Below are 17,452 nucleotides of genomic sequence, written 5' to 3'. Positions count from 1 at the left end.
AACCCTGCACTGAATCCCGATGAGCGACCCCGTCGGCGATGTTCCGCTTTTAGCTTCGAACATGCTAACAACGTCAGCATTTCAATTAGCCATCAATAATCGTAATGATCGTCACGATCCAAAATATCTTTGTTTATTCCGACCCCGTTAATAATATCCGATATTTGACGTTTCAGTGGCCATTTTTCTTCGGTTTTAACTCTCAGAAACCTCATTTGTTCTTCAACTCGCAAAATCGATGAACCTTTTATTCAAGCTGTTCTAGTTTCTCCGTAACATTTCCCGGCGGGGGGATTGTTGTCATTTTGTTGCCCTCTTTCAGCACGAGTCCTCACAAATTACCCATCGTGGCGCCGCCAAGGACGACGCGCCTCGGGCCCGGAGCGCCGGTCCGAAGAAGCCGGTCGGCCTTTCCTGCGCCACGAATCTGCGCAGAGCCGGCAGCGTGCGGGACTTGATCAGTAAATTCTCCGACGTAGATCCGCAGAGCTCGGGAAAAGAAGAAAAGCGGAGCTCTTCTTCCGAAGGGAGCCCGATCCCCGGCATCACCGTGACGCCGCCGCTCGGGGAAAAAGCCCCGTCGGAGGCGCGACAGGACGCCAGGGCTAGTCAGATTAGCGCCAGAATCGACTGTCCACTAGGGGGCGACGGGGAGACGACGGCGGCGAAGTCACCGATCGGAACCCGAACGGCAAACTCCGGTCGGGATTCGGCGGCGGACTCCGGCGTGGGATCGGTAAGACCGGCCGCCCGGAGACGCCGTTGCAGCACGCAACGTTTCTCGCATGTTCAAATCTCAAATCGCGATGTGATTCCGGAGCATGACGGTTCAAACGGGGCCTCTCTAATCAAAAAAATCAACAAATCTACCTTTCGCTCCTCTCGTCGCTTCTTTTTTCACGGTTTCTTTCAATCTCCGAGCCGCCTTGCCTCGAAAAGTGACGGACGAAGCTCGACGTCGGAGTGTCGCCGTGGCGCCCGAGCGACGGGTCGACGGCTACCAGGCGACTGGATCCTTTTCCCTTGCAAGAACAACCGCCATGGAAGAGCAGAATTTACTGGATTGAACCGCAAAACGCCGTCCTTCCCCTGTTTGGTAGCGGCGCTCGATGGCTCCGTGTCGATGATCTGCCTTTTCCATGTAATATTTCAAAATAATTGGATATTTTCCGCGTTTCATCCCCCACAACAAAGAGTCCCGAGGTGGACTCGGAGCAGAAAAACGTCCAGTTTACCGGGTCGTTTCTGCTCCTACGGTCGACAAGTTGTAGGCAATGACTCAAGTCCTGGATGTTGCACAGCTTCTATTTAGCGGCGCAACATTCGATATCGAATCCATCCATCGATCCCTTTCAAGGACTCCAGTTTGTGTCCGTTCCGTAAAAACCTGCATTGACTTTTCCTTCCTTTTCTCTTTTCACAAAATCACCTATTTCCGATCCAGTTTCCATCTGCGAGCGATCACCGTTTCTTCACTCCTCTTTTTGGTGTGCTAAGTTTCGGGTGTGCGAGCCGGAGCAGAAAAAGCCAAACCTGAATCTACAGAAATGGCGAATCCATATGGTGTCTTTCTGACACACTAAATCAGTGTAACACAAGTACAGTTGGCTATATTTCATAAACAAGTTGGTGAATTCTTATTTTTTTAACCGACTAACGTACCGGTAGATTATTTCGGAGACCCTCTGGGAAAACCTTCAAAAACTCGATGACGTTGTTGACGTCCCATCGAGATTCATGTGTAACGTTGTCGGTGCCGCGCAGAAGCTGGAGGTATTTTCCGACAAGCCGCTAATCAATTTACCAAACCGGCAGAAACCCTTTGTCCCCATAAGAGGACATTATTGTGAGGAAAAGAACCCGTTTTCGAAGATATACTTCCTGTAATCGCTTGGCAGCTGAAGGGGGTGTTGACTTAGAAATCAGGCCGATAAACCGGCAAGACTTCCTTTCCCTTCTATCGTCTTTGCTCTCGTGAATCAACCTTTCCTGTTCCTGCTCACCTGCTTTCCATCGCCGGTTAGCAGGAGACGGTTGCGCCCTCTTAGCGCCTCTTCACCTCGCCTCCTCCAGGAGTCGGAGTCTGATTCCAACAAGCGTCCGGGCAGCTTTTCCGAGGAGGAGCCCACGACACCCCGAGTCCTGTCCGCCGCCCACAACCCCATATATCAGCTGTACCTGAGCCGGGACCTGAAGACCAACGGGCTGAACGGCGGTGACGCAGATGGCCAGGGCGGCGGCGGGAAGGCGGGGGAGAACGGCTCCAGGCCCCAGTTGGAAACCACCCGGCCGGGGCAGAACCACCACCGAGGGTCCCTGGAGTCCCTGACCTCGAGGGACTGCGACGTTACGTCCGATCGGGTGGGTGAGAGCCGACCGTCCGCCACATGTGCGTCTCCGCGAGATGGATAACCATAATCCCAAGCTGTTCAACAGTGCCATCTGCTGGAATAAATCCAGAAGCGTCACTGCGAGCCTCTGGGTCCCGTAGTCGTCGTCGTACCGGGCGGCTACCAAGCACGAGTGACTCTAGGAGACGCTTACAGAGTTTGCTTCTACCGGTCTACTCTAATTTTTGGGTATTGATGTAGCCCCCTTGTCGGTTTCTTCCAGCAGGGTGCCGTTGACAGTCCCCCCAGGGTGTTCAACAGTCCCTACAGCGCCGCTACGTCTATCGACTACAACCCCGTCCACCGGATGTCCGACGTGAAGGTCCGTTACTCCTCTTTATCGGCCGGTTGAAGTTACAACCGCCGCTAAGCTGTCTCGTAACCGGATCGACGGAAATTTCCTTTCCGGCCACCGTCTAGTCAACTAGCGTAAGAGTACCTGGTAGCGCCGCTGAGGCCACTCCCCTCCAGTTCCAGGGCAGTCTCTCCCCGGCCACCTCGGAGATGAACCTGTACAGCTTCGCCAATCGTAGCGCCAGTCCGGTCACCCTCGCCATGCCCGTCCTCACCACCCCGCGACCCCGGGTGTCCGCTTACGACTCGCTGCTGAGGAGACGCAACGAGGTCCCCTGTCCTGTAGGTGACGCACACAACCGCACACATCGCCTTCTATACGTGATGGTATTCTTAACGTAAGTCTTTCAACAGATACAGGTGATTCCCTACACGTTGCGCTCCAACACCCTGGGCGGGCCCAATAAGAAGAACTACATAGAAGAACTGACCAAACAGCTGGACGACGTCCAGAGGGTATGTTTTGCATCCAGAAGAAGCCACGTAGTTCTTGGTTGGGTCTTGAGCCCAAAAGGTAGCCGACTAAAAGACCAAATCGGTCGGTTGCTGTTTCCTCTGCAGCGCAACCACTTCCTGGAGGCCGAGAGCGTGGAGATGGAGAAGGAGAGGAGCCAGATCAGGTTGGAGGGGAACTTGTTTGTCCATTTTCTTTGGTGACAACCTGTGACTTTGCCGGTATGTCTGTACTCAGACACATGAGGGCAGCAGAAAGTTCATAAACAGAGAGCATGAATGAAATGAAAAGAAGCTGGAGGGACACAGCGATGCCGTGGTTGGACCTTCTGCCTCACAGCGACGAGGTCCTCGGCTGCATGAAGGCCTTCCTGGAGTGGAGTCTCCACATGGGCTCCTCCCGCAATCCAAAGACTCATTGGAGTCTTTGGATGAAGAGATTCATTGGAGACCCTACGTTGTCCAAACATGTGGTGAACAAGAAAATGCCTCCTTCTCTGCTTGTAAACCCTCCCTTTGTCTCTCCCTGGAGGTTTGAGATGCGAGGCCTTCTGGTGAACAACGAGGACCTGCTCAGGACCAACTCTCAGCTGACCAACGAGCTGAAGAAGATGGAGGAGCAGATCCTGGAGATGGAACGAGAGCACCAGTCTATCATGGAGCAGTGCAGAAAGATGGAGGTGCGACCTGCCGATCGGAGATACCCGGGCGGGCGGTGCTGTTGTGTTTTGCGTGCTGACCTTCGTGTTGTCCGCTGCAGAATGAGGTGAAGGAGGCCCGCACCATGATGTTGGAGGCCAACACTCAAGAGTACGCCTTCAGCTTCCTCCAACAGTCGCTCAAGAACAAGATCAAGGATGCAGAGGTTAGCGTTAGCCACCCGGAGGCCTTTTCCTTCCACAGTCCGAAAAAATGACCCTAAACTGTCCAGGGGTGTGAAAGAGAGGGTGAATGTTCGGAGGTCCCTGTGATCGACCGGCGACCGGTCCATGGTGAACATCTCGCCCAGTAGCACCTGGGAAAGAGCATATGTGGCATACCCTAAGAGCATACCCTAAGAGCATACCCTAAGAGCATACTCTAAGAGCATACCCTAAGAGCATACGTGGTAGAGATAATGAATGAATATATAACCGGGGATACAGCGTTTTCCACCGCAGAGTGTCAGTCATCCAGGAGGGGTTCAGAGTAGAGTTGCTGCCAAGAAGCCCGTCCAGGTATCTGGCCTTCTGGAGGCCTTCTGGACGCCTCCCTGGTGAGGTATTCCGGGCACATGGCACAGGGAGGAGGTCCCGGGGAAGACCCAGGACACGCCGGAGGGATTCCCAATGAAGGTCTTGGACCAAGTGGTCGGGGCAAGAGGAGTCTGGAGCAGCAGAAGATGGATGGATGGATTGACAATGTCCAAGGCTTCTCTTTTTCTCTTTATCTCCAGCTGTCCATTCATCTGCAGACAAGTCCTCGCCTGACAGGTAAACGTCATAACATCATTTGTACGTAAATCTCTCCGATATGTGTCCAGGATAACCTGGAGAAGCAGACGCAGCACGCCCAGAGTCTGGCCGAGAAGCTGTGGCTGGCGGAGAGGAAGCTGGAAGAGCTGGAGCTGACCAAAGACAGCAGAGACAAGAGGTTGTCGGAGCTGAAGGTCACCGCGTCCAGACTGGAGGGGGAGGTGAGCGCAGCATCTCATCTATCGGCCGACCCAGCGGACGAGTCGCCCCCTCGGGCCACTAGAGGGCCACAAACTACTCCGAAATAAACAAATGTGGAAGGTGGAAATGTCACAGCCCCATTATAATCATGTGGAATCACCTGAAAATCAGAAATGAGCAAGATGTTTGGCAAAGAGGCGGAAGCGCAGATGTGCAATTTGTGAAATGTCAGATCAATCCAAATGCTAAGGGACCCCCGAAGATCCGACGGAAGCGTCTCCTCGGGAGTCCGTCCGGGTTCGCCGCTTCCACCGCGCCGATAATTACTGTTCAAAATCTCAAAACAAAGCCGGCTAATCCGTTGAAACTCCGGTGAGCAAACAAAGATGGAATCTTCATCTCCAAACAAAGTCCGCATCGACGAGGGAGGTTGAGATTCCTGTGTTTTCAATCGTACGCGGAGGATTTGTCGGACGTTGTTTATTCCCAAAGAACGAAACCGTTCAGCGAGAGCTTTACAGAACCTGCCTGTGCTTGCAGCTGGCCGAGGCCCTGCAGAGCTCCACGCAGGCCACGGCGGAGATGAACCTCCAGCTGAAGCTGCGCGAAGACGCCCAGCTGAGGGTGGCCGGGCTGGAGGAGTCCATTCTGGAGAAGGACCAGGAGCTGTTGAACCTCCAAAGCCTGGTCAGCAGGCTGCAAGGGGAGGTATGTCTGCACCGTTTTAAGATAATAAGCCATGAACTTTGGGGATCCCGAAAGAGTGCCTTCAAAACCTCCAAAAAACACAAAAGTAGCCTAATATTTGTCCCGAGGGTCTGGACATCTGATGTTCACCCTGTAGTTGTAGAGACGCCCGGTTGTTCTCCCTCTTGTTTAAGCATCCTGTAGATCAGTGTTTCCCAACCGCTGTGCCGTGAGAGATCATCAGGTGTGCCGTGGAAAAATGCCCACTTTCACCCAATTGGTCCCAAAATTATCCAACGCAAATAATGTGTCTTCCTATGTCTATGTGGGCAGCGTGTCCATTCCATGGCAACGGGCAGTGAATTAACCTGTGCATCTGTTTATCAGAGTGATTAGTGACGCTTTGCGTGATACATTTTTAAAATGAAAAGTACCGTAATTTCTGGACTATAGGGCGCACCTCCATATAAGCCGCGCCGGCTAGCCGGTCGCTATCTCGGACTTCTTCGGTCGTCTTCTTCGATGTCGGAGTTGAACGGACTCAGAATTTCCCGGTCATTTCATCGGTCCGATGTGACGAGGAGAAACGTTTTAGCGGCGTGAAGCTCGTTAGCGCCCCCCACCCAAAAAAGTCCAAATATTAGCCGCATCGTTGTTTACGTGAAAAAAGTCGCGGCTTATCGTCCGGAAATGACGGTACTTGTATCTGCGTAAACAAACAGGCAGCGTTGTTGAAAACGACCAAGACGAGTGAGAAAGCAGTGAAAGCTGCAATAAAGTTGCTGAACTCGTCTCTAAATCCAAACAGCAAAACATTAATACGACCTGCCGGCAAAATGATTGGAGAAGAAATGCTCGGCTCTGGCGTTGATAAAGAAATAGCCAGTTCTCTCCAATAATACCATTTTTTAGACATATTGATGACATGTCTTGAAAAAAGTGTTCTGGAAAAGTCGCACATCAGTGGGAAATTTGCATTGCAACTTGACAAATCTACAGATATTAGATATATTAGATTTCACACGAAGTAAATTGAGACTACGGTTTCATTCTAATTCGTTAAAAACTGTTTTTGACATATTTATTTGGTGTTATTTTTCTAATGTAAAATATGTGCCGTGGCTCAAAAAAGGTTGGGAAACACTGGTGTAGATCAGGGGTGTCAAACTTATTTCTCATGACGGCCACATACGGCCTGGGGAGATGTCAAGCGGGCCGGACCATTAAAATAATAGCATACTCAGCAATAAATAACCAAAATATTATGTCTTTCCTCTGTTTTGGTGTAAACAAGTACAAAGACATGAGGAAAATCTTGGAATTTAATGAACAATCCTTTTATAAAACATTTCATGAAACACCTCATATTTCCTTAGACAAACATGTTATTTACGATTATTATTCACATGTTTGCATTGCAAGTGATCCCACAGATTGCACAAAGGCACAAAAGTTTAACAAGTAACTGGTTTTGAAAATATAGTAATGCACTTTACTTATAAAGAACTTATAAAGAAAGGGATTTTAAACCATTTATGTGCATATAAAATCTAAATTGAATCCCTGCCTACACCTTACAAACTAAAGAGAGTGCTATTAAATGTGTAAGGAAGAAATATTCACCTGTAAATGTGTAAACTTCATGCATGAAACATGCAAACACATACAACACATACTGAAAATGTATGGAGTTGCATGAACAGTAGAATTCCAACATACTAGTTAGTAGTGAAGCTGGTGACTAACATCAAATTGCACATTTTCGCTAGCAATTAGCTAGCTAGCTTTTACCGCTGCTTCACTGATTTCTCAGCTCTGGGTGAAAGTGGACGCTGTTTCCTCAGACCTGCCAGCGATTGGTTGATCTTATCTCTTCTCAGTTTCTTTGCTAGCTGTCATATTTTTCACCGTGATGAGTCTCGTAGCGGCGCCGTATATTATATTCCTTAAATACCGAAAGTTGTTGCAAACACGCCGAGCACAAAGGTTCCCCGTCCGTAAATAAATAGGACGTAGTCCGTTTTTCTTTGAAAATTCGACACTCTTTATCTACTTTTCTCTGTGTTGATAACGACATTTTGGCTAATGAGGGAGTAGCTGCAAACAGGGTAGAAACAACGTGGTAACAAGCAGCAGACGGCGCATTGATACCGTCTTCTGATTGGTCCGTCTCAGTGATGCGGCTCGTCTTCTACTCTAACCACAACAGCGCGCCCCCTGGTGGTCAATTCTTGAATTGCATCTAATTAAAAAAAATAAATCCTTGTCTTTTATGCATATTTTCACTTTCAAATTATCCCGCGGGCCTGATCCAACCTTCTTGCAGGGCGTTTATTTGACACCCCTGCTGTAGACGTGCATTCACATCAAGACGTCCAAGCGTTCGCCCTCTCATTCACACGTCCGAAAAATTTGGCATCTCCAGTCAACTTCATGTTTTAAGACCCAAAATATAGAACAGCCAAAGTTTGAGCTCAGAAACATGTGTGTGTGTTCAGGTATCAGGGAAGCTGATAGACAAGGAACGAACGCTGGAGGAGGAGATCCAGCTGAGGGAGAGGCTCCAGCTGCAGTGCAAGCAGGCCGAGCGGACGGTGGAAGACCTGACCATGGAGCTCCACGGCGCCAACCAGACCAGGGAGGACCTGGCCAAGCAGCTGAAGCAGACCCAGGTACCGGAACCCGGAACCGATTATTTAAAACACAAATCCGTGGAGGTTCGTCAATCCGTCAGCGTCCAATATCAAAAATTCTCCAACGCGATCTTTGCGAGGACGGTTCTCCGCACAAGACGCAAAAATATCTAGGGAAGTTCTGGTGTTATTCAGCGAGAAGGTGACCATACGTTGCGCTGGTTCGTTTGGTGAAAAATAAAAATATTAGTTTCAACAGCATATCTTCAGTGTTTTCTGTGCCTTAGTGTGAAGGCAAAGCATGAAAAGTTTGCTTTTATCTCTGCACAACGTTGTGTGATTGGACGATTCCAGGTCACATGAGGTTTTGTGAAGTTGAGTTTGTGGATCAGCCTAGTTTGCAAAACGGTGTGATTGCAATTGGGAAAAACCGCCTAGCAACAGCGTTTCGATTTAGTCCCCCGACTGTTCGGTCTCTCACCTGACGCCCCGGCGTTCGACTCCGGATCAGACGACCCGAGCGGCGGCTGAAAAGGAAACGTCCACTCGAATTAATCGGTCACGCGAACCGGCGCTTTGGGGTTAATGGGGTATTAATTATGCAAATCCTGTTTTTTTGCAATCAGCGCGCTAATTCCATAATCCCAAATATTCATCGTGTCGCTATTTCGGAAGAATCTTAATCCGTCCCGTTTCCAAATAACCTTTAGCGTGTCGCGCTAAAGGTTTTCTAACTTTTTCTTTCTTTTTTTTCTCTTCTTGCAGGAGAAGATCATCGACCTGGAGGGCGACCTGGAGGAGCTGCAGGACAGCGAGCAGAGATGGGCGTCCAAACACAAGAGGGCCATCGAACAGGTCGGGATTCGCGCAAAACGCCGCCGAGCGTTCTTGGGAAGGAAGCGGGAAGATTTGCGTCTAACAGGATCCTGCTGACGTTTCAGACGGAGCAGCTGCAGCTGAAGCTGATCCAGGAGAAAGATCTGAACGACCAGGTGGAATCTGAGAAGGTCGTCCTGGAGAGACAGGTAGCTGCACATACTGGTTCTTATCTTGTTTTACTGGCAAAGATGAGCAAATAGTTCACAATAGGTGTGTGTGTGTGTGTGTGTGTGTGTGTGTGTGTGTGTGTGTAGTTGCGTGAGGTGCGTCTGGAGCTGGATGACATTCAGAGCTCCAGGGTTCAGGAGGACATCATCTCCAGAACGGAGAGCAGACTCAAAGAGATGGAGAACATTCTGCGGACCGAGGAGAGGTCAGTCACACACACACACACACACACACTGCCCGCCGACACACACACACACACACTGAAGTGTGTCCTCTTTGTCGTGCAGAAACAAGTCTGTGCTGACGAACACCATCTCCAAGCTGGAGAGGAAGATCATCGAGCTGAGCGACCAGAATGAAGAGGAGCACAGGTTAGCGACGGAGCAGAAGGACCTGGTAGGACACACACACACACACACACACACACACACACACACACACACACACACACACGTCGGCCACACGAGGGCAGCAGAGCATGTCTGGAAAAAACCTTCGTTTGGGCAGGAGTTCAAAAAGCCTATTTTTTAAGCAAGTTCTAAACATGTTTCACTCTTTCATAGGATTTATATTTACTGTCATCTATAGTTTGATCATGTGGATGAGAGGATGAATGGTTGGATGTCTCTATATGGGGCCCTGTGATTGGCCGGTCCAGGGTGAACTCTGCCTCTCGACCAATGACAGCTGAATGCATGAATAAATGAATGAATGAATGAATATATATATACACAAACACATATATATATATATATATATATATATATGTATATATATGTACATATATATATGTATGTCTAATATTCTACAAATTACATATTCATATTTTATTATAATATATATATATATATATATATATATATGTATATATTCTAATATGTTATATTATATATTATTTATATGACGTTAGTATTGTAGACTTTTTTATGATATATTTTATATATATAATATAATGACAACATTGGATTTATGTCTCTATATATATGTCTATATATATATTCATAAAATATATTTTATGTATCTTCTTCTAATATATATATATATATAATTTATACATTTGTGTGTATATTGATATGTATAGTTATACTATATTAAAATATATAAATAAATAAATTATACATTCATATTTCATTATTATATATATATATATACTTATGTTTTTGTATGTATTCATATATTAATGTATGTAAAATATATTATAATATAATATTATATATTTATAAAATTAATTATATTTATTATATTATGTTATGATATTTTATTTTATATTGTTTTATGAAACATATATTCTCTATGACAACAAAGGATAATATTTTTGTCTATATATATTAATATTATATTAATATTATATATATATTATATATTCATATATTCATATATTCATATTTATTTATATATATATATATAAATCATATATTCATATTCTATTATCATATATTTATTAGATAATTAATACATGGGTTTATATGTATGAATATATCATATAAATGTATATTATATGATTTATAATAAATCATATGATATTAATATAAAATATTTATATATATTATTTTATCATATTATAATATGTTATATTATATTATATATATGTATGTGTTTGTATTAATATATATATTTATATTTTATATATTATATATATATGTATCTATAGGTATATATATTTTTTTGTATATATGCATATATTCATGTATATAACATATATATATAAATATATATTTATATATAAATTATATTATATAATGTAGTATTTTGTAAAATATATGATATTTTATTATATTATATTATACTATACTATATATGTATGTGTTTGTAGTGATATATATATATATATATATATATATATACATATGTTTGTGTGTGTGTGTTTTTGCTTAATTCATATCTTCATGTATATAACATATATTATAGTATATCATTGTATATTTATAAATATTATTTATGTTTATTATATTATGTTATTATATTTAATTATATATTATTTTATGTATCATATATATACCTATTATGTGAATATCTGTGGACTGATGTATATCAATATATATATATATATATATATATATATATATATATATATATATATATATATATATATATATATATATATATATATGTATAAACACGCTCATAGATTTATATATATGATTTATATATATATATATATATATATATATATATATATATAGATATAGATATAGATATAGATATATAGATATATATATATACATATATAGATTATATATTCATATTCAATTATAATACATATATTAGATAATTTACATATGGGATAATATGTATGAATATATATATAATATAGATGCATATATAATATTATATTATAGATGCATATTATAATATATAAATTATAATATAACATAATATATTAATATAAATTATTTATAAATATTGCATTATTATATAATATAATATATAGGTATGTGTTTCTATTGATATATAAACCTAATTTTACATTTTATGTATATATTTATTTATGTTTTATATATATTCATATATATATATGACATATACTATAATATATTATCATATATTTATATAAATTAATTGTATTTATTATATTATGTTATAATATTTTATATATAATATATATTTATGTGTTTATAAATACACTTATATCATTTATAAATATATGAATCATATATTCATATTCTATTATAATATTTAAATATATATCAGATCATTAATATATGGGTTTATATGTATGAATATAAAATATAAATTTATAGTATATAAATTATAATATATCATAAAATATTAATGTAAAATGTTTATAATTATTATTATATGATATTTTATCATATTATGTATATGTATGTGCTCGTATATATATATATATATATATATATATATATATATATGTTATAATATTATATTATATATGATTTTATGATACATATATTATATATAATATAATTACAACAGAGAATAATATATATGTCTTTATATATTTATTAATGTGTTTTATGTATCATATATATACATATAATATATATATGAATGTGTGTGTACTGATGTGTATCGATATATATACATTTATATTATATATATAAATGTGTGTATATATATATATGTATATAAATGTGTATATATATATACGCACACACTTACACTTTTATGTATATTATTTATATATATATAAATTTTATATTCATATTCAATTATAATACATATATTAGATTATTTATTCATGTGATTATATGTATGAATATATATAATATATATGCATATAATATAAACTATAATATATCATAATATATTAATATAAATTTATTTATAAATATGCATTATTGTATAATATAATATATATATATATGTATGTGTTTGTATTGATATATATTTAAATTTTACATTTTTATTTATGTGTTTATATATATGCATATATTTATATATATATAACAAATAGTATAATATATTATTATATATTTATATTAATTATTTATATTTATTATTTTATGTCATATATATATATACACACACCTATATATGTATGATTTAAATATGTGTAAATCATATATTCGTATTCTATTATAATATATATAAATACTAGATTATTAATAAATGGGTTTATATGTATGAATTTGTAATATAAATGTATAGTATATAAATTATAATATATCATATAATATTATGTAAAATAATTATACATATAATTATATATATATATATATATATATATATATATATATATATATATATATATATATATATATACGTTTTTGTATTGATATATTTATTCATATTTTATCTGTTATATATATATATATATATATATATATATTATATATATATATATATATATATATATATATATATATATATATATATATATGCGTGTGTGTTTTTGTATATATTCATGTATTCATTATATAACATATATATTATAATATATCATTATATATTCATATATATTATTTATGTTTATAATATTATGTTATTGTATTATATTATATATTATTTCATGATACATATATTACTTATATAATATGACAACATAGAATAATATATATGTTAATATGTATTTGTATTATATAATTTATGTATCATATATACATATAATATATTTATATGAATGTGTGTCTAGTGATATGTATCAATATATATATTTATATTATTTATGTATATGTATATATATATATACACACACACATTTATACATATATGTATAATATATATATAAGTTATGCATTCATATTCAATTATAATATATATATTAGATCATTTATGTATGGGATTATATGTATGAATATTTAATATATATGTATATTATATAAATTATAACATATCATATTATATTTATGTAAATTTATTTTTAAATATGCGTTATTGTATAATATAATATATATATATATATATATATGTATGTGTTTGTATTGATATATATATTTAAATTTTACATGTTTATTTATGTGTTTATATATATGCATATATTTATATATATAACAAATAATATAATATATTATTATATATTCATATCAATTATTTATATTTATTATTTTATGTCATATATATACACACACACGTATATATGTATGATTTAAATATGTATAAATCATATATTCGTATTCTATTATAATATATATAAATACTAGATTATTAATAAATGGGTTTATATGTATGAATTTATAATATTAATGTATGGTATATAAATTATAATATATCATACAATATTATGTAAAATAATTATACATATCATTATATTATATATATATATATATATATATATATATATATATACATATGATATTATATTATATTGTTATATATATATATACATACACGTGTTTGTATTGATATATATATTCATATTTTATCTGTTATATATATATATATATATATATATATATATATATATGCGTGTGTGTTTTTGTATATATTCATGTATTCATTATTAAACACATATTATAATATATCATTATATGTTCATATATATTATTTATGTTTATTATATTATGTTATTGTATTATATTATATATTATTTCATGATACATATATTACTTCAACAACATAGAATAATATATATGTTAATATGTATTTGTATTATATTTTTTATGTATCATATATACATATAATATATTTATATGAATGTGTGTCTACTGATATGTATCAATATATATATTTATATTATTTATTTATATGTATATATATATATACACACACGCATTTATATATATGTATTATATATATATGTATATATATATATAAGTTATACATTCATATTCAATTATAATATATATATTAGATTATTTATGTATGGGATTATATGTTTGAATATATAATATATATGTATATTATATAAATTATAACATATCATATTATAGTAATGTAAATTTATTTATAAATATTACATTATTATATAATATATATATATATATATGTATGTGTTTGTATTGATATATATATATAAATTTTACATTTTATATATATTTATTTACGTTTTTATATATATTCATATATTTATACATAACATATACTATAATATATTAGTATATATTTCTGTAAATTATATGTTTATTATTTTATGTTATTATATTATATATAATATATATTTACGTGTGTGTATATATACATTCATATGATTTATATTTATATATGTATATATATAAATCATATATTCATATTCTATTATGATATTTATATATATATTAGATCATTAATATAACGGTTTATATGTATGAATATATGATATAAATCTTTAGTATATAAATCTTAATATAGCACCTAATATTAAATCGAAATATTTTTACATATTATTATATGATATTGTATTATATTATGTGTATGTATGTTTTTTGTATTGATATATTCATTTATATAAATTATTTATGTTTAATATATTATGTTATAATATTATATCATATATTATTTTACATATATTATTTATAATATAATGACAACAGAGAATAATATTTATGTCTATTTATTTCTTATATAAAGCAACATATATATGTTATGTATCATATATATATATATATATATATATATATATATATATATATATGTATTTGTGTGTACTGATGTGTATCAATATATGTATTTACATTATATATATGTATGTATATATATACACACATTAACACACATATATATATGATTTATATATATAAGCTATATATTCATATTCTATAATATATATAATATATATGTATTGGATTATTTATATATGGGATTATATGTATGAATATATAATATATGTATAATATAAATTATAACACATCATACTATATTAATCTAAATTTATTCATATATATTACATTATTATATTTTATAATATATATGAATGTGTTTTTATTGATTTATATATTTACATTTTATATTATATATATATATATGTTTTTGTATATATTCATATATTTATGTATATAACATATATTATAATATATATTCATTTAAATTATTAATATTTATTATTTTATGTTTTCATATTATATTACATTATTTTATGAAACATATATTATATATACCCATTGGGTCAATGGGTGAAATGGGTCAAATTGACCCTTAACATAATAAGAGGGTTAAATAATATATGTAAGTATGTGTTTGTACTGATGTGTATTGTTATATATACTTACATTATATATATATATATATATATATATATATATATATATATATATATATATATATATACACATATATATGATTTATATTTATTATACATTCATATTCTTTTGTAATACATATATATTAGATTATTCATATATGGGTTTATATGTATGAATATATGATATATCATATTATATTAATGTAAATCATTCATATATATTACGTTATTATAATATATTATATAATATATATATATGTATGTGTTTGTATTGATGTATAAATATATATTTTATATGTATATGTATTATATATATTATATCATATTATATATAACGTAATATATAAGTCTGTATGTATGAATGTATGTTCGTACGTATATGGTATAGCCCATGATTCGCAAATATGAGCTCCTGGGTTCAATATCCGGCATCTCTACTGTAAGTCGCTTCGGTTAAAAGCGTCTGCCAAATGACGGTATATATTATATCATATTATATTCCATATATATATACATATATATATATAAATATAAACCCAGCATAGTGTAGCATCCCTACATACTAAAGCAGCTTTGCTAACATCCAGCGCCACCCGCTCCATCTTGTTAGCCTGACAAGTTGACTAGTTTTGGCAGACACACACACACACACACACACACCACGCTGAACGGAGCCCTGTGATTGGTCGCCCAGATGACCCAGAGGATCCGCTCACTGAAGCGTCAGCTGCACGAGGCGGAGGAGGAAGCCAGCAGGAAGGAGGCTCAGTACCGACACACTCAGAGGGAACTGGCCGAGGAGAGGGAGAACAACGGACGGCTGCAGAGGCAGCTGCTGGAGCAACACATGCAGACAAAGTACGCACACACACACACACACACACACACACACACACACACAACCTGGAAGTGTGTGTCAACAATTATCGCGGATGAAACCCCTGTGTTTGTGCGATCAGACGCAAGGAGACCCTGACCATCCGCCAGACTCTGGACCACCTGCGCCTGGACCTGAGCGTGGACGACGAAGACGAAGGCGTCGCCAAGGATCCGCGGCCGCAGCCGGAGGCGGCCGTCAGCCGGGTCTGAACCCCCCCGACGCCCCAACAACCACGCCTTAAACGCCGAATTCCCGAATTATTTGATGTGTTTTAATAAAAAGCAGTGGTCGGAGCTTCCCAGAAGGTTGGGTTCCCGCTCCAGGTGCGGAGACTCGAATTGAATCGGAGTTAAATTTGTGGAAATGTCCCGTCCGATCCGACGGAATTAGACTTTAAATTCAAGCGGCGGAGTGTGTTTGCACCAACGGAAAGATACTTAAAGCTTTAAAAGTCCCAAAGGCAACTTTTGGACTCTTTTTCTGTTTTTGTTTACTTGTTTTTTTTAACGGCAGAGGTGGATCATTATAAGCTCCTGAAATGGTCGATTCTACTTTTTATTTCGGAAGCTGCGTTTTCCTCTCGGTACGCAGGTTCAGTTTGGATTTTTCCATCAAAAGAAAAGAGGATTTATAGATTATTTATATTCAGTTGATGTTGACGGGATGTGAGTGGACTCCGGTAAATCTTGGTGAGTTCGGTCTCGGTAAAGATTAAACTGTCCGGCAATTTGAATGTTTACTCAAGATACATTTACGTCTCGGAAGGAGAATAAAAAGAGGCTTTTTCTCTCGGA

The 17,452-nt window shown here is 36.2% G+C and overlaps 1 protein-coding gene across 4 annotated transcripts in view; it reads left to right on the top strand.

Moving 5' to 3' along the window:
- Positions 1–17,452, top strand: part of LOC147221097 (uncharacterized) — a 56,847-nt gene extending 39,395 nt beyond the window's left edge. For 2 of the 4 annotated variants that reach the window (XM_086170312.1, XM_086170313.1), the window contains 17 exons: positions 323–736; positions 2,074–2,361; positions 2,614–2,712; positions 2,862–3,026; positions 3,099–3,200; positions 3,306–3,364; positions 3,730–3,877; positions 3,958–4,062; positions 4,720–4,872; positions 5,393–5,560; positions 8,038–8,211; positions 8,938–9,027; positions 9,114–9,197; positions 9,306–9,424; positions 9,507–9,615; positions 16,473–16,636; positions 16,738–17,452. In XM_086170312.1, coding sequence (XP_086026438.1) covers positions 323–736; positions 2,074–2,361; positions 2,614–2,712; positions 2,862–3,026; positions 3,099–3,200; positions 3,306–3,364; positions 3,730–3,877; positions 3,958–4,062; positions 4,720–4,872; positions 5,393–5,560; positions 8,038–8,211; positions 8,938–9,027; positions 9,114–9,197; positions 9,306–9,424; positions 9,507–9,615; positions 16,473–16,636; positions 16,738–16,867 — 2,571 coding nt within the window. In that variant the 3' untranslated portion in view covers positions 16,868–17,452. The remainder of the gene's footprint in view (positions 1–322; positions 737–2,073; positions 2,362–2,613; positions 2,713–2,861; positions 3,027–3,098; positions 3,201–3,305; positions 3,365–3,729; positions 3,878–3,957; positions 4,063–4,719; positions 4,873–5,392; positions 5,561–8,037; positions 8,212–8,937; positions 9,028–9,113; positions 9,198–9,305; positions 9,425–9,506; positions 9,616–16,472; positions 16,637–16,737) is intronic. The other 2 variants (XM_086170314.1, XM_086170315.1) reach the window with 2 other exon arrangements.

This window comes from Fistularia commersonii, chromosome 23 (genome assembly GCF_037954325.1).
Source record: "Fistularia commersonii isolate RoL2024-O1a breed Wild chromosome 23, RoL_Fcom_v1.0, whole genome shotgun sequence".
Lineage (NCBI taxonomy): Eukaryota > Metazoa > Chordata > Actinopteri > Syngnathiformes > Fistulariidae > Fistularia > Fistularia commersonii.
The sequence above is the reverse complement of the archived record's forward strand: the minus strand, read 5'-3'. Positions and strand labels throughout refer to the sequence as shown.